Source organism: Mirounga angustirostris, unplaced genomic scaffold (genome assembly GCF_029215605.1).
Source record: "Mirounga angustirostris isolate CCGP_5_RB_7025 unplaced genomic scaffold, mMirAng1.0.hap1 SCAF_4, whole genome shotgun sequence".
Taxonomy (NCBI): Eukaryota; Metazoa; Chordata; class Mammalia; order Carnivora; family Phocidae; genus Mirounga; species Mirounga angustirostris.
In genome coordinates, this window is record NW_026991712.1 from 135,885,987 (window position 1) to 135,905,334 (window position 19,348).

The following is a 19,348-nucleotide window of genomic DNA, read 5'->3' on the forward strand; positions in this document are numbered from 1 at the left end:
CAGACTTTATTCTTAGCAGAGCTGGTTTCTCTGTTTCAACCTGTCTGGGAGCTACCTGAAGGACTGACACAGAGCACTTGTCTTATTATTATTTTTTTTAATTCAGCACTCTCTCAGGTGGTAAAGCAGCTGTGCATACTGCATTCTCCACAAATATTGAAAGGCAAATGAACAACTCATCTCTCTTAGAGTCAAGAGAATATAATGGAGTCAAATAAGAACACACTAAAAGCCTGAGAGAAAAAGCTAGGGAGGGAGTTTCTTTGGGAAATTAAGATATTGAAAAAGGCTTGCATATACAGGGAAATTTAGAAAGTCATGTGCATGACTAGGGCAGGATGCATACTCAGAAAAGACTTGAAAATATCCTAATCTTTCCACCTCTGGCTGATCTCTAGGCTCAGTACAAGCAGGAAGTGAAGACTAAGGCATAGTTGTAAACAGGCTGGCTAAGCATTAAAGGAATACCTTAACACAGACTCAATCTGCAAAGACTGGGAGTTTTTTCCCCCTTTTTTTCCCCTTTTCTCTTTGCTCTCCTTTTTTTCTGATGTGGGGAGGAATTCAGGTGTTCAAGGAAATATCTGTCAGGACACTTGCTGACCAAAAGCCAAAAAGCAAACACTTCTAAGATGATACATGACAAAGAATAAAGTCTTTATAAAAATAGTTTAGAAACATCACTAAGCAAACAAACAACTAGAACTCACAGCAAACTACAAAAACAAAACCCAAGGACCAAGAAGAATCTGATTTCCAGAGTTACCACATTATTATACTCAAAATGTTCAGTTCTCAAAAAAAAAAATTACAAAGGATAGAAAGAAGTAAGAAAGTATAGCCTGCTTAAATAAGAAATTAACAGAAACTCTCCCTGTGGAAGTACAGACTTTGTATTTATTAGCCAAAAACTATATCAATTGTATTAAATATTCTGGTAAGGCTAAAGGAAACTATGGGCAAAGAGCTAAAGCAAACCAGAATGATGTACACACAAATAAAGAATATGAATAAAGAGATAGGAATTATAAAAAGAAACCAAACAAATTCTGCAGATTAAAAGTACAATAATTGAAATGGAAAAGCTCACTAGAGTTATCAATAGCAAATTTGAGCAGGCAGAAGAAGGAATCAGCAATTCTTAAAAGACAGGTCAATTAAAATAATCCAGTCTGAGGAGCAGAAAGAAGAATAAAGAAAAATGAACACAGCTCAAAGGACCTATGTGGCTCCACCAAGCAAACCAACATACACATAAAGGGAATTTCAGAATGGTAGAAGAAAAAATAAAGAGGAACAAAAAATATTTGAGGAAATAATGGCCAAAAAACTTCCAAAATTTGATAAACGTCATGAATCTGCACATCTAAGATGCTCAACAAACTCCAGAAAGGATAAACAAAGAGATCTACACTCAGGCACATTATAATTAAGTGTTGAAAGAGAATCTTGAAAGCAGCAAAAGAAAAGTGACTCATCATATACAAGGAATCCTCAATAGGATTACACTGATTTCTCAGCAGAAACCATGGAGTCCAGAGGTCAGTGGGATACCATACTTAAAGAGATGAAAGAGAAAACTCTCAACCAATAATTCTATATCCTTCAAATAATTCTCATAATGGAGAAATTAAATTAAATAATTAAGATTAAATACATTCCCATGAAGGAGAAATTAAGACATTCCCAGATAACAAAAGCTAAGGTAATTCAGCACTAGAAGAACAGCCTTATGAGAAATGCTAAAGGGAGTCCTTCAGGCAAAAATGAAAAGACACCAGACAGTAACTTGAAGACATATGAAGAAACAAAGAATACTGGTAAAGGTAGCTATATAGGTAAATACAAAAGCCAGTATTGTAATTTTGGTTTATCTCTTCTCTATTTTTTTTGCAATATAATTTAAAATAAATACATAAAACAATAATTATAAATCTATACTAATAGGCACACAGTGTACAAAGATGTAATTTGTGACATCAACATAAAGTGGGTGTGATGGAGCTTTATAGGAGCTCCTGTATACTATTGAAGTAAGGTACTATTAATTCACAATAGATTGTTAAAATTTTAAGAAATTACTTATAATTTAAGGCAACCACCAAGAAAATACCTTAAAAATTGCAAAAAAGAAAATTAGAAAGGAATCAAAGCAGAACACTATTAAAAAATCAAGTAAACACAAAAGAAGACAGTTATGGAAGAATTGAGGAACAAAGACATAAGACATAAGGAAGACAAAGAAAAATGGCAGAAGTCCTTCCTGAACAATAATTACTTTAAATAAATGGATTAAACTCTCCAATTGAAATGCAGATATTGATAGGATGGATTAAAAAAAACTAAACATGATCCAAGTATATGCTATCTAACAAGAGACTCACTTTAGATCCACAGACAAAATATGTAAAGTGAAAGGTTGTATATAGCAACCAAAGAAAGCTGAGATAGCTTTACCAATATCAGACATAGTAGACTTTATACAAAATTGTTACAAGGGCCAAAGAACATTATATGTTGATAAAAGATTCAATCCATAAAGAAGATATAACAATTATAAACATATATGTACTTAACAAGAGAGCCTCCAAATATATGAAGCAAAAATTGACAGGATTGAAGGAAGAAATAGGCAGGTCTACAATAAGAGTTGAGACTTCAGTATCCCACTGTCAATAATGGACTGAACAGGGTGCCTGGGTGGCTCAGTTGGTTAAGCGACTGCCTTCAGCTCAGGTCATGATCCTGGAGTCCCGGGATCGAGTCCCACGTCAGGCTCCCTGCTCAGCAGGGAGTCTGCTTCTCCCTCTGACCTTCCCCCTCTCATGTACTCTCTCTCTCTCTCTCTCATTCTCGCTCTCTCAAATAAATAAAATCTTAAAAAAAAAAAAAATAATGGACTGAACAACCAGAAAGATTGTCAATAAGAAAATAGAGGACTTGAATAATAATATAAACTAGACATAACATACATACACAGAACACACCATCCCCAAACAGTAGAATACACATTTTTTTCTCAAGTTCACATGGAAATCTCTCCAAAATACACCATTATGTTAGGCCACAAAAAAAGAGGTAATAAAATTTTAAAAATTGAAATTTTTTCTGCCACAATGTAATGACACTCATAATGTATAACAAAAGGAAAACTGGAAAATTTAAAAATATTTGGATATTAAGCAACACACTCTTAAACAACCATTGGGTCGAAGATGAAAGCACAAGGGAAATTAGAAAATATTTTGAGATGAATGGAAATGAAAATGCAACATAGCAAAACTTATAGGATATAGTGGAAGTAGTGCTTAAAGAGAAATTTATAGCTGTAGATACATTAAAAAGGAAGATCTCCACTTGAAACTAATGTAGCATTATGTATCAACTATACTTCAATAAAAAATAATAAAAATCTCAAATCAATAACGTCACACCTTAAGAAATGAGATAAGGAAGATAAAACTAAACCAAAAGCCAGCATAAGGAAGAAAATAATAAAAATTAGAGTTGAGATAAGCAAAATGAGAATAAACGGAGAAAAATCAATGAAACTAAAAGGTACTTTGAAACGATCAACAAAACTGCCAAAATTTTTGTTAGACTAAGAAAAAATAGAAGATTCAAATTACTAAATGAGAAATGGAAGTGGGGATATTACTACTGACCTTACAGAAATAAAATAGATTATAAAAAAAATGAACATCCATATGTCAATAAATTGATAACTAAATGGACACATTCCTAGAAACTCACAGCTTGTGAAAACTGACTCGAAAAGAAATATAAAATCTGAACAGAGCTATAATAAGTAAAGAGACTGGATTAATAATCAAAACTTCCTAAGAAAGAAAATCCCAGGAGCACCTGGGTGGCTCAGTCAGTTAAGTGGCTGGCTGATTTTGGCTCAGATCATGATCTCAGGGTCCTGGGATTGAGCCCAGCTCCCTGCCTGTCCCTCTCTCTCTCTGCCCTTCCTCCCACTTGTGCTCTCTGTTCGTCTCTCTCACTCTTTCTCTCTCAAATAAATAAATAAAATCTTAAAAAAAAAAAAAGAAAAGAAAATTCCAAGACCAAATGGTTTCTCTAGTGAATTCTACCAGTCATTTAAAGGACTTCAAACCCTTCAAAAAATAATTTTCAAAAAAATGGAAGAGAACACTTAAAAATCATGAGGCCAGCATTACTCTGATACCAAAGCCAGACAAAGACATCGAAGAAAAGAAAACTAATACCAGTATTCCTTATGAATATGGATGCAAAAATCCTCAATAAAATACTAGTACACTGAATCAGCTCCACATTAAATGGATTATACAATATGATCAGTTGTTTTATCCTAATGATGCAAGGGTGATTCCACATATATGTCAATCAGTGTAATACACATAGTCTTATGATAAAAATACTCAACAAATTAGGAATAGAAGAGAATCTTCCCAATCTCATAAATGGCTTTATAAAAACCCCACAGCTAGTATTATACTCAATGGTGAAAAACTGGAAGCTTTCCCCATAAGATCAATTATAAGACAAGGATAAAATAGATAAAATCTATTCTATCCAGACTGCTTTCTCGACTTCTATTCAACATTGTACTGAAAGTTTTAGTGTAAGCAATTAGGCAAGAAAAAGAAGTAGAAGACATTAAGTCAGAAAGGAAGATATAAAAGTATCTTTATTCACAGTTGACATGATTTTAAGTATAGAAAATCCTAAAGAATTCACACAAAAACTATTAGAGCTAATACGTATGTTCAGTAAGTTTCAGAATACAAAATACACAAAATTCATTTGCATTTTTATACACTATTAATGAACAATTCAAAAAGGCAATTAAGAAAATATTTGCACTTACAATAGCATCTAGAATAATAAAATACCTAGGGATAAATCTAACCAAAAAGGACAAAGACTTGTATACTGATAACTACAAAACATTGCTGAAAGAAATTAAAGAAGTCCTAAGTTAGTGAAAAGATATCCTGTATTTATGGTTTAAATGACATAATGTTAAGATGTAAATCCTCGGGACACCTGGGTGGCTCAGTCGGTTAAGCCTCTGCCTTCGGCTCAGGTCATGATTCCAGGGTCCTGGGATCGAGTCCCACATCGGCCTCCTTGCTTAGCAAGGAGCCTGCTTCTCCCTCTGCCTGCCTCTGTCTGTCTCTCTCTCTGATAAATAAATAAAATCTTAAAAAAAAAAAAAGATGTAAATCCTCAAACCAATCCACAGATTCAACACAACCCCCAAAGATGTTTTGGAGAAATAGAAAAATAAATCATTCTATCGATATCAAAGGACCCTCCAAATAGCCAAAACAATCTTGAAAAAGAACAAAGTTCTTTTCACACTTCCTGTTTTGAAAACTTGCTATAAATTTACAGTGATCAAAATAGGGTTGTACTAGCATAAAGATAGGTATATAGACCAAAAGAATAGAACAGAGAGCCCAGAAATAAACTCACATATATGGTCAACTGATTTTTTGATAAAGGTGTTAAGACCATTAAATGGAGGAAAAATAGTCTTTTCAAAAATGGCGTTGGGACAACTGGATAGCCACATGAAAAGAATAAAGTTGTACTCATACTTCATACCATCTACAAAATTAACTCAAAATGGAACAGTGACTTAAATATAAGAGCTAAAATGATAAAACTCATAGAAGAAAACACTGAGGTAAATATTTTTGCCCTTTGCTTTTACAATGGATTGCTTTTACAATGGATTCAGTCTACAATGGACTGAATGTCATTCAGTTTCATGACACTGAAAGCAGAAAGAACAAAAGAAAAAAATGGGTAATTGGCTTTCATCAAAAAACCTTTTGTACATAAAAGAACATTATCAAAAAAGTGAAAGGACGACCTACATAATGGGGGAAATATTTGCAAATCCTATCTCTCATAAAGTTCCAGTATCCAGAATATATAAGGAATACTTATAATCCAAGAACAAAGAGACAAGAAACCCAATTAAAAAATGGGCATCGGACTTAAATAGACATTTCTTCAAAGAATATATACATATTGCCAACAAGCACATGAAAGTGTTCAACATCATTAATCATTATAGAAATGCAAGTCAAAACCATGAGTTAACCATTTCTCACCCATTAAGATGACTATGATTAAAAATGGAAAATAGCAAGTGTTAACAAGGGTGTTGAGAAATTGGAGCCATCATACACAGCCATTGGGAATGCAAAATGGTACAGCTGCCATGAAAACCAGTTTGGTAGTTCCTCAAACAATTAAATAGAATTATCATATGACCCAGCAATTCCATTCCTAGATATATAGAATTGCTGGGTCATATGATAATTATATATAATATATATCCCAGAGAATTGAAAACAGGTAATCAAATACAGGTACACACATATTCATGGCAGAAGTATTTATCATAATCGAAAAGTAGAAACAACCAAGATGTCCCTAAGTGGATGAATGGATAAACATAATGTGTAAAATACATTCAATGAAATGTTATTCAGTCACAAAAAGGAATCAAGTACAGATACATGCTTTGAACAAATTCCTCTCTTCTACTCTAAAAGATGTCAGAAATTTCTCTCTGGAGAGGAAAAAATCTAATCTATTCACCTACCGAAGGATATCTTGATGGCTAGAAAGTTTTGGCAATTATCAATAAAGTTGATATAAACATCTGTGTGCAGGTTTTTGTGTAGACATAATAAGCTTTCAATTTCTTCGGGTAAATACCGAAGAACATATTGCTGAATCATATGGTAACAGTATTTTTCATTTTGTAAGGAACAGCCAAAGTTTCTTCCAAAGTGGTTGTGCCATTCTGCATTCCTGTCAGCAATAATGGAGGGTTCCTGTTGCTCCATATCCTCACCAACATTTTGTGTTGTCAATGTTCCAGATTTTGACCATTCTAAAAGGTGTGCAGTGACATCTCATTTTTGTTTTAATTTGTATTTCCATGATGACATATGATGTGGAGCATATTTTCATATAATATTTGCCATCTGTATGTCTTTAGTGAAGTGTCTGTTAAGCTCCTTGGCCCATTTTAAATTAGGTTATTTTTTCTTCTTGTTGAGTTTTAAGAAATACATGTATATTTTGGACAACAGTACTTTATCAAATGTAGCTTTAGCAAATGTTTTCTCCAGTATGTGGCTGGTCTTGTTATTCTCTTGACATTGCCTTTCACAGAACATATATTTTTAATTTTAATGAAGTTCAGCTTATTGGTTTTTGCTTTAGCAATCATACCTTTCATCTTGTATCTAAAAAGCCATCATTATACCCAAGGTCATCTGGATATTCTTCTATGTTATCCTCTAGGATTTTCATAGTTTCACTTTTTACTTTTAGGTCTATAATCAATTTTGAGTTAATTTTTGTGAAGGATATAAGATCTGTGTCTAGATTCTTTTTTGCATGTGGATGTCCTGTTGTTCCAGCACCACTTGTTGAAAAGACTTATCTTTGTTCCATTGTATTTGCTTCTTTATCAAAGATCAATTGACTGTATTGATATGGGTCTATTTCTGGCCTCTGTTCTAGTCCATTGAACTATTTGTCTATTTGTTCACCAATATCACATTGTCTTGATTGTTGTAGTTTTATAGTAAGTCTTCAAGTTGGGTAGTGTTAGTCCTCCAACTTTGTTCTTCTTCAATATTTATTGGCTATTCTGAGTCTTTTGTCTCTCCATATAAACTTAGAATCGGCTTGTTTATATTCACAAGATAACTTGCTTGGATTTTAATTGAGATTGCATTGATCTATAGACCAATTTGGGAATAACTGACATTTTGACAATATTGAGTCTTCCTAAACATGAACATAGAATGTTTCTCCATCACATGAATGATTTTGTACATTAAAGTTATGTGGTTTTTCTCATATAGATTTTGTACATATTTTGTTAGATTTATAGCTAACTATTTCATTTATGGGACAATAATGTAAATTGTTGTTTTGAATTTCAAATTCCATTTGTTCATTGCCAGCATTTAGGAAAGGAATTTTGTCTTGGCTTTCATGTATTTATCTTGTATCCTGCAACCTCTCTTTAATCACTTATTAGTTCTAGGAGTTTTTGTCCATTCTTTCATATTTTCTATATACACTAACATGTCATCTGTAAACAAAGACAGTTTTATTTCTTCCTTCCCAATTTGCATTTTATTTCCTTTTCTTGTCTTATTGTATTAACTTGGACTTCCAATATGATGTTGAAAAGGAGTGGTGAGAGGGGATATCCTTACCTTATTCCTGATCTTAGTGAGCAGGCTTCTAGTTTCTCACCATTAAGTATGCTAGCTGTAGCTTTTTTTGATGTTTTGATCAAGTTGGGGAAGTTCCCTTCTATTCCTAATTTACTGAAAGTTTTTTATCATGAATGGATATTAGATTTTGTCAAATGTTTTTTTCTGAATTTATTGATATGGTCATGTATTTTTCTTCTCTAGACTATTGCTGTGATAGATTGCATTAGTTAATTTTTGAATGTTGAACTACTTGTGCATACCTGGGATAAATTCCACTTGGAATTTGTTGGATTTGATTTGCTAATATTTTATTGAAGATTTTGCATCTGTGTTCTTTGAGAGTTATCTGTCTGCTGGTTTTTTTGGGTTTTTTTTTTTTTTTTTTGTAATGTTTTTGTCTGCTTTTGGGTATTCAATGTTGGCCTCAAAGAATGAGCTAGAAAGTATTCCCTCTGTTTCTATCCTCTGACAGAGATTGTAGAAGATTTGTATAATTTTTTCCTTAAATTACTGATAGAATTTAGCAGTGAATCCGTCTGAACCTGGTATTTTCTGTTTTGGAAAGTTATTATTGATTCCATTTCTTTTTTTTTAATTCAATTTCTTTAATTGATATAGGCCTATTCAGATTGTCTATTTCTTCTTGTGTAAGTTTTGGAAGATTGTGTCTTTCAAGGAATTAATCCTGAATTTCATTTGTGGGCATATAATTGTTCATAGTATTCCTTTGTTATCCTTTTAATGTCCTTGGGATCTGTAGTGATGTCTCCTCTTTCATTTATGATATTAATCCCTTTTTTCTTAGTTATTCCATCTAGAGGTTTATTGATTTTATTGATCTTTAAAAAAAAACCAGTTTCTTGTTTCATTGATTTTCTTTATTGGCTTCCTGTTTTGAATTTCACTGATTTCTTGCTCTAATTCTTTTAAATTAAATTAAATTTTTAATTGAGATATAATTGACATGTAACATTATATTAGTTTCAGGCGTATAAAATAGATATTTGTATATATTGTGAAATGATCACTACAAAAGTCTAGGGTAGGAAACATGAACTGTAATTGATGCATTGCTAGAGGCTCCCTGTGAACAAGTCTGAGAGTTAAAAACTCCAGGGACATCCATCATAGGGAAGTCCCCACTATTATATAACATTATTTTTTTTTTTTTGGTGGTAAGAACTTTTAAGATCTGTTCTCTTAGCAACTTTAAAACATACAATATAGTATTATTTTTCTAATTTAATTTAATTTTATTATGTTAGTCACCATATAATGCATCATTAGTTTTTGATGTAGTGATCCATGATTCATTGTTTTCGTATAACACCCAGTGCTCCATGCAATACGTGCCCTCCTTAATACCCATCACCAGGCTAACCCATCTACTCACCCCCACCCCTCTAAAACCCTGTTTGTTTCTCAGAGTCCATAGTCTATCATGGTTCGTCTCCCCTTCCAATTCCCCCCCACCTTCATTTTTCCCTTCCTTCTCCTAATGTCCTCCATGCTATTCCTTATGTTCCACAAGTAAGTGAAACCATATGATAATCGTCTTTCTCTCTTGACTTATTTCACTTAGTATAATCTCCTCCAGGCCCATCCATGTTGATGTAAAAGTTGGGTATTCATCCTTTCTGATGGCTGAGTAATCTTCCCTTGTATATATGGACCACATCTTCTTTATCCATTTGTCTGTTGAAGGGCATCTCGGCTCTTTCCACAGTTAGGCTATTGTGGACGTTGCTGCTATGAACATTGAGGTGCATATGGCCCTTTTTTTCACTACATCTGTGTCTTTGGAGTAAATACCCAGTAGTGCAATTGCTGGGTCATAGGGTGGCTCTATTTTTAACTTTTTGAGGAACCTCCACACTGTTTTCCAAAGTGGCTGTACCAACTTATATTCCCACCAACAGTGTAAGAGGGTTCCCCTTTCTCCACAACCTCTCCAACATTTGTTGTTTCTTGCCTTGTCAATTTTTGCCATTCTAACTGGTGTAAGGTGGTATCTCAATGTCTTTTTTTTTTATTATGTTATGTTAATCACCATACATTACATCATTAGTTTGTGGTTTTTTTTAAGATTTTATTTATTTATTTGACAGAGAGACACAGCTAGAGAGGGAACACAAGCAGGCGGAGTGGGAGAGGGAGAAGCAGGCTCCCCGCCGGGCAGGGAGCCCGATGCGGGGCTCGATCCCAGGACCCTGGGATCATGACCTGAGCCGAAGGCAGATGCCCAACGACTGAGCCGCCCAGGCGCCCCTACATCATTAGTTTTTGATGTCGTGTTCCATGATTCATTGTTTGTGTATAACACCCAGTGCTCCATTCAAACGTGCCCTCTTTAATACCCATCACCAGGCTAACCCGTCCCCCCACCCCCTTCCCCTCTAGAACACTTAGTTTGTTTCTCAGAGTTCATAGTCTCTCATGGTTTGTCTCCCCCTCCGATTTCCCCCCTTCATTTTTCCCTTCCTACTATCTTCTTTTATTCTTTTTCTTTTTTTTTTTTTTTAAACAAATCAGTGTGGTTTTGATTTGAATTTCCCTGATGGCTAATGATGATGAACACTCAAAATGGATGAAAGACCTCAATGTGAGACAGGAATCCACCAAAATCCTAGAGGAGAACATAGGCAGTAACCTCTTCGACACAGGCCACAAGAACTTCTTTCAAGACATGTCTCCAAAGGCAAGGGAAACAAAAGCAAAAATGAACTTTTGGGACTTCATCAAGATAAAAAGCTTCTGCACAGCAAAGGAAACAGTCAACAAAACAAAGAGGCAACCCACAGAATGGGAGAAGATATTTGCAAATGACACTACAGACAAAGTGCTGATTTCCAAAATCTATAAAGAACTTCTCAAACTCAACACCCAAAAAACAAATAATCAAGTAAAAAAATGGGCAGAAGACATGAACAGACACTTCTCAAAAGAAGACATGCAAATGGCTAACAGACACAATATAGTATTATTAACTATAGTCACTATGCTGCACACTACATCACCATGACTTGTTTATTTTAGAACTGGAAGTTTGTAATTTTTAACTCATTTCACCCACCCTCCATTCCTTGACCTCTGGCAGTCATCAATCTGTTCTCTGTATTCATGAACTTGGGATTTTTTCTTTCTTTGTTTTTGCTTGTTTTTTAGATTTCACATATAAGTGAGATCATATGATATTTGCCTTTTCTTGTTTGACTTACTTCAGTTAGCATAAAGCCTTCAAAGCCCATCCCTGTTGTTACAAGTGGCAAGATTTCCTTCTTTTTTACGGCTGAATAATATTTCAGTGTGTGTGTGTGTGTGTGTGACATTTTATTTGTCCATTTATCTATCAAGTGTCATTTAAGTTGCTTCCATATCTTGGCTATATAAATAATACTACAATGAACATGGGGGTACAGGTATCTTTCTGAGTCAGTGTTTTTGTTTTCTTCAGATAAATACCCAGAAGCAGGATTGCTGGATCATATGATAATTATATTTTTATTTTTTGAGGATAATAATTATATTTTTATTTTTTGAGGGACTTACATGCTGTTTTCTATAGTGGCTGCAACAATTTACATTCCCACCAACAGGGCACAAGATTTTCCTTTTCTCCATGTCCTTCCCAACACTTGTTATTTATTGTGTTTTTGATAATAACCATTCATAGTATTGTGGTGGTAATGTGTGGAGGAGGCAAGCATTCAATAGTCCTTTGATTTGGTCTTTTAGTGTGCCTATGTCTCTGGATTCTGAACTTCACAAATTTTGTTTTCTTCTGCCCCCCTTAGTGGGACAGAATGGCTCAAAGGTGCTGGTATTTGGTATTTCCTTTCCCCCAGGTCGATTATAGTCTGACAATACCCTAGCAGGTTGTCCTCTGGTTAATTATTTTCTCTTGAAGGCAGTCCTTGTTAAGAACAGAGTACTCTAGCATATTTCAAAATGGTTCCTTTACCCCTCCCCCTGCCAGAACCACAAAGGGTTTTTGTTGTTGTTGTTGTTTTGTTTTGTTTTTGTTTTTTGGATATTCTGGGAATTTGGTCAAGCTCCTGGAGATAAAGCTCACAAAATTGGGGACTTCCCTATGATTGGGCCCCTGTGGAGTTTTTAACTCTCAGACTTGTGAGACAGACAGTGAGCCTCCAGCAATTCATCAATTATAGTTTAGGTTTCCTACGGTGGCACTGGTTCCCACCGTGGTTTCCACTCCTAAGTCTGCTCCAATAAGCCATGACTCCCTGTATTAACATGTCCATCACCCCAGTTTTGGGGGCAGTGGTTTGCCCTATGTTCTTACCTCTCTTTCAGATCCAAAGAAAACGTGTTGATTTTCAGACTGTTTAATTTTTCACTTGTTCTTAGGACAGAATGGGAACCTCCAAATTCCGTTCTATGAAACTGAAAACCAAGTCCCATCTTCTTGAGTACAGGATGCTCAGCTGAATCTGCCAATTCTTTTTCATATCTAGCTTGCCTTTATCATTGTTAATGTAGTTCTGCTCTCCTTTCCAGTGGCCTTCTTAGATAAGTTGAGGAAACTCACTTCACTGCACAGACATGTTCTATTTTACCCTGAGAGCGGCAAAGAAGCCATGGTGAACAGAAAATACAGAGCAGTCCACTTACCTGACGATACTTTCAGTGGATTAAGTTCTGTGTTTCCAAGGACATATTCATGGTCTCGCCATGTGATTTCTTCATTACTGGCTCTTATAAACTCTCAGGGAAGCTGAAGTCAGACTATGACCCAGACTGTTCTGATGATCTTCTCCTGAGAGTCCTCATCTAATAGTGGTATTTTGTTCTTTTTTAATGCATCTGTGATAGTGTTTGCTATCCAGTTTTTTAAAACTAGACAATATATTGTGTAGCTATGCATATATCAGAGAGCCTTCCATGCCTGTGGATTCTGAACTTCACAAGTTTTCCAAGAAGAAACCTCTTAAAAAAGGTTCTGAGTGCACATAGTTTATTTTGGAAGTAATCCTAAGAAACATTGGTAGGGGAGTAAGTAAGTGAAACGAGAAAGGGTAGGCAGCCAGCAAAGGTTATGCTCTCTAACAAATTACCTCTTGGGTAACTGGAATTCAATACTGCTAGAGAATTTTGGGAGTCAGAGTTATTTTATCATGCTCCAACTTTCTCAATCATTGTTTGAAGTTGATGGGCTTATTAGTTCGTTGGCACTTCTAGCCAAATTTGTGGACATCAAAATGGCCTTGGTGGTCAAAGATGGCCCTAAGCAAAGCAGTATAGATGCTGGCAGTTGGCGGTTGGCGAGCAAGAGGTAATGCATAGCAGATATGGGCAGGGCACCAACAGCATCTACCATAGGGGAAAAACCTTAAAACAGAGCAAGAGAATGACCTATCCAAAAGTTAGGGAAAGTGGATGTGCTCCTGTTGGAGGTAGCTAGAAGGAAGACAGCTAGAGAGAAGAGTGTCCAGGGCTTCTAAGCACCTGGAGATATTCTATTTCTTATCCTCGCTGGTGAGTACATGGTAGTAATTCTTTATACTACACATATATTTGTTATACACTCTTCTTTGAATGATATGTATTTCACAGAAAACTTTTATTTAAAATAATGAAAGTTTATATTAAAAATTTCAATACTAACCAATTAAATATTAAAGGATCATATCTTGTGTATAGAAGTAATAAGACCATATGAAATTACTGCACTAAAAGAATAGTTTAGTTTTTTATTCAGCACAAAAGAAAAAAATGAAATGCTGCTAAATATTGATGCTGACAGTGTTTTTCTCCTGTAAGTGATCCAAGCATATTATAAATAGTTGGTAAAGGGAATGGAGCCTGTGGATTGAGGAAAATGTTGCACCAGCTGTGCCCAGACTGAGTATGGCAGCTTTATGATTATGGGAAAACAAATTCTTAAAACTCTTTTTCTATTCCAAAGATGCTTTCTACAGGGTGGCCATTAAATCTAGAAATACAGATAATACAATTTTGTCATTCTTTGTAATGTAATAGCAGTAAACCCTTTATTAAAAAAATAAAGTCTTACGGATCAGTAAAAAAAAGCACATGTCTTCTTTGCCTGATTTGGGATGAAATTGAAAGAGATTCAGGAGTCAGAGACATGGAAATCACATATTATCTTTATTACTGATAAAGATAATTTAAAAAAATATAGCTTCAAATCTGCAGCTCAGAGGACTTGCCGTTTCTTCCTTCCAGAATAGACCTTACCAGCCGTAACTGGCACAGCTAGACAAGCACAGACCTCCTTTTTTTAGGAGTGAGAACAGAACAGAAAGCATGCTTTCTGCCATTGAACAGACCTAACAAAAGAATCCAAAAGTGGCTGAGTGCAATTCCTTCTCCTAAACTCTCCTATAGGATTAGTTACTTTTTCTCTGGTAATGAGTGAATGAGGGACATAGAGAGGCCAAGGTGTTAATTTAGTTGAAGTTCCCTGTAAAGATTCATAGAAAGTGATGAAAAAATTTTCCATCTGACAGTATACATATAGTAACTTATGATAAAAGTGGCATTTCAAATAAATGGATAATTCAATAAATGTACTAGTATTCCTGGCTAACTTTTAAAAATATAGGTATATACTACAACTGTAGACTTCATAAAGCCAGCTTGTTTTCTATATATATTATGCTATAATAAAATATTTTTTATAAAAACATGTGATATGAGCTCATTTTTATTAAAAAAAATACACGTGTTTGTATGTGACTCTGGAAGAACGTACACCAAAATGTTAGCAGTTATTATCTCTGGGTGATGGAAATACAAGTCATATTTATCTTTTTTCTTCTAATAGTGAGCATATCTTTTTACTCAGCTAAAAAGTAAAATTATTTTTCTATAAATGTTATATGGCTAATTGTTCTCTTTTTATAGTCTGAATTAAACTACTAGATAGAAACAATATTTTAAAATGTGTAAAAACTATTTAGATATATTGTAGACTCAGAAGTGCTCAAAACACAGGTATAGTTGGGAATACTTTTTTCTGATACTAGTTAAAACTTTCTTTAGTAGGTGGGGTGCCTCGGTGGCTCAGATGGTTAAGTGTCTGCCTTTGGCTCAGGTCATGATCCTGTGGTCCTGGGATTGAGCCCCTTGTCCGGCTCCCTGCTCTGCCGGAAGCCTGCTTCTCCCTCTCCCACTCTCCCTGCTTGTGTTCTCTCTCTGGCTGTCTCTCTGTGTCAAATAAATAAAATCTTAAAAAAAAAAACCCAAAAACTTTCTTTAGTAGAATATAGCAGTATAAAATTGGAAAGTCACAATCATTCAATTTTTTTTTTCAAGAAACAGACTCAACTATGGAGAATAAACTGATGATTATCAGAGGGGAGGTGTGTGGGAGAATGGGTTAAATAGGTGATGGGGATTAAGGAATGCACTTTTTGTGATGAGCACCAGGTGTTGTATGGAAGTGTTGAATTATTGTACACTTGAAGCTAATATTACACTGTATGTTAACTAACTGGAATTTAAATAAAAACTTTTAAAAACTCCACCCCCCCCAAAAAGGAACAAAAAACAATCACTATTATTTATTGTTTCATTTTGTACATGGTATTATGGCATATGATTTGAGATTTTTTATTTCTTAGGTTAATTTATTCAAATGTATAAATGTCATGATGGTACCCAAACTAAAATTACCAATGTTGGGGCACCTGGGTGGCTCAGTCATTAAGTGTCTGCCTTCCGCTCACGTCATGATCTCAGGGTCCCGGGATCGAGCCCCGTATCAGGCTCCCCACTCCTCAGGAAGCCTGCTTCTCCCTCTCCCACTCCCCCTGCTTGTGTTCCCTCTCTCGCTGTGTCTCTCTCTGTCAAATAAATAAATAAAATCTTTAAAAAAAATTACCAATATTATTTATCTTCAAACAAGAAACAACTTTAAATCACCCTAACATTTTATATTGTTCATTTATAATATGTACCTTTATTTATGTAGCAGTTGTTGCTGATGATGTAACAATATATTCCTATATACTCAAATTACTAAACTTTCAGTTAAAGGAAGAAAAAGAAGGTTAGGTAATTCAATATTCAAAGACATAATTTCTTTTTATGGTCTTTTACTTTATGAACATGGAAATTGTACCCTTTTCAAATCAGCAAAATAGATGAGGTATTTATTCTGTGTATAACTTTGTTAGATTATTAAGATAAGTTCAATAAAGTAGAAATGTTATTATGAAATGTGAGTTAACATTCTTACTAACTGAAAACATTGTGAAATCCAGAGCTCCTTCATTTTATTTAATGAAAATAAAAGTTACAATAATGAAGTAGTTGCATTTATTATATCTAGATCTTGTTTTGATTTTCAGAGAAAAGAATTATTAAATCACTGTACTTTAAACTTTTGCAAGTTTAGCACATAGGAATATTTTATTACATGGTTACTGATAAAATAATCGCTACATGAACCTTTCACTGTTATATCAATGAAAAGGGTTGGAACTTTTTTTTAATTTCGAGATAAATAACATTCCCAATTTTTGTTTGGAGACCATTGCTATATTTGCTCATTAGAAAAAAATCATAGCCAATGTAAACAAAAATTTTTAAAAGGGAAGATAATAACCATATTACTCTACAAGTTTCTTGAGAACAGAGTCTACCAATTTCCCAACAAGTATAATCTTTTCACATAAATATATAGGAGATTTTTTGTGATAAAAATGGAATGAGATGATTATAAATTAAAAGTTCTATAGAATATAAACATGTTAGCCATAAGTAAAAGAACATTAAATCCTTATTGTGACATGGTTGTCCAGGTCCATATCAAGCAAGACCTATACTGACAGACGGATGAGATTATGCACCATCAGCTTGGGATAGAGGGAAGACAGGTGTGGGGATCAGAAAGGATGGTGAGATAATTTGGAGTTATCATTAAAACACTAATGTATATGTAGATGCAAAAAGTGTGATAGCTAAGGATCTCAACCTGTCCTCATGATTTATTTCTTTTTCATCTTTACTTCTTGCCATTGTAAAAAAAATAGTATTCTTTTCTTAAGCAGATGTTCTTATCTTAGATTTTGCTATAACTAGTTATGTATAAGCTAAACTATTAGAATTTGATTCAAAATAATTTTTACCTTTCTGTCTCTTTATTTAGGTGTAATGTCCAGTACTTGGGATTTGTATGATTCTTATAATGCTATTGAGCTTTCATCTTTACCAGCAAAACAATCTATGCTTGAATCAAGCAGTAAAGCAATTGTACCTTCTAAAGATCGAGAACAAAGAGTACCAGGGAGTACTATAGACAAAAGTAAGATTTCATTTATTTCAGTTTTCTTTTTAAATGGAATGTTTCACGAATTTGCATGTCATCCTTGCACAGGAGCTGTGCTAATCTTTTCTGTACCATTCCAGTATTACCATATTGCTGCCTAAGCAAGCACTCTTTCAGTTTTTTTAAAATGATGTTTTCACATGCCATGATAAATAAATTCTTTCTTAGCAGTTACAATACTTACTTTCTGGTGGAACATAAAACTACAACTTTTACTCAGAAATAGCATTGTTACTCTTTCACATCATCTTGGACTCTGAACTAAAAGTAATTTACACCAGAATTTTCCTTGGATACCTGTCAAGAGTTTCAAAGATTCTATCTTCCTTTGTTGCTTCTTTACTTGCTCTTAAGTTCTCTTTCGTATATATGGGAACATGGGGGTTCCATAATTTTCTCTCTCTTTTTCTTTCTGTAGACTTTCTAAGAAAAAGAATGTATACTAACTTTGTGACAACTTAAAATGGAGATAAATTAACAACCATGGCTTTTAGTTAGGGATGATTTTACCTCCCCCCGGGGAGATTTGGCAATATCTGGAGACATTTTTGGTTCTCATGACTATGAGGACATCTTTTGGGTCAATGCCAAGGATACTACTAAAAAGCCTTTGGTACACAGAACAGCCCCACAACAAGAAATTACCTGGCCAAAATGTAATACTACCAAGGTTGAGAAATGCTGCTTTACAGCTTTATCTTTTAGTATTCTAAGTTTTGAGATTAAATGCTTTAATTAAAGTCAACACAAAATTTTAGCTTTCCAAATATACTTAGTAATATGGAAGAATTTTTAAAAAGTCCAGTTATAAGAAATTTAAGTTCCATTTCTGATTGTTTTGTGGTTATATAGTTATACAGTTTTACTCTCCCTATTCTGAACTTCTGGGTCATTTTTCTTATAAAATGATATCACTACATATGAGGGGTAGTCCTTATTTCAGAATAACTATGCCCTGGCAAGATTTGGTAAAGTTTGGCAAATTTTCATAAATTAAATTGAAATATTTCTATTCTCACCCATTTTTACCCAAATGTAATATTTAAAAATAGTAAATCAGGAAATATTTTTGAAAAATCAAGTTTAAAGAGAATTGATAGTTTTTAGAAAATAATTACCTTATTTATAACTGACTACATTTCCTTCAGAGACTCTGGATCAACAGGACTTGCCACCTAATATTTTGGTCTATCATTGGATCTTAAGTTTAATATTTCAAAAAAATGAAACTTTAAATATGTTACCTATATTCTTTAGTTTTTAAAAATTATATTTACAGTCATGTACACTATAGCCATGCTTTCCTTAAAGTTGTTTATAATGAACACCAGTTTATTTTCCCAGAGAACAATGAAGGGAAAGAATGAATTATTAGTTATTATTAAAGAAACTTTTTTTTTTTGCTTAAATGTTAATGTCCATATAGTAGTTTTGCTTTTATTTATTTATTTATTTATTTTTTAAGATTTTATTTATTTACTTGACAGAGAGAGACACAGCGAGAGAGGAAACACAAGCAGGGGGAGTGGGAGAGGGAGAAGCAGGCTCCCCGCAGAGCAGGGAGCCCGATGCGGGACTCGATCCCAGGACCCTGGGATCATGACCTGAGCTGAAGGCAGTCGCTTAACCAACTGAGCCACCCAGGCGCCCCAGTAGTTTTGCTTTTAGAAGCTTAAATTTTTCCTACCAAAAATTGCTAGGAAAAACATCAATCTTAGACTGAAAATTACATTGGGACTTGAAAATTAGATATACGTACTACACCTCTATTAAGGCCATT

At 34.2% G+C, this 19,348-nt stretch overlaps 1 protein-coding gene and 1 non-coding gene across 3 annotated transcripts in view; one reads left to right on the top strand and one right to left on the bottom strand.

The window, feature by feature from the left end:
* The window catches only part of DNAI4 (dynein axonemal intermediate chain 4), an 89,366-nt gene that overhangs the window by 29,209 nt on the left and 40,809 nt on the right, over positions 1-19,348 (top strand). For both annotated transcript variants that reach the window (XM_045897453.3, XM_045897454.3), the window contains exon 7: positions 17,389-17,544. In XM_045897453.3, coding sequence (XP_045753409.1) covers positions 17,389-17,544 — 156 coding nt within the window. The remainder of the gene's footprint in view (positions 1-17,388; positions 17,545-19,348) is intronic.
* On the bottom strand, positions 17,572-17,676 carry LOC123860644 (U6 spliceosomal RNA). Its single transcript, XR_006794768.1, has one exon. It is a non-coding gene; the product is annotated as a U6 spliceosomal RNA (small nuclear RNA).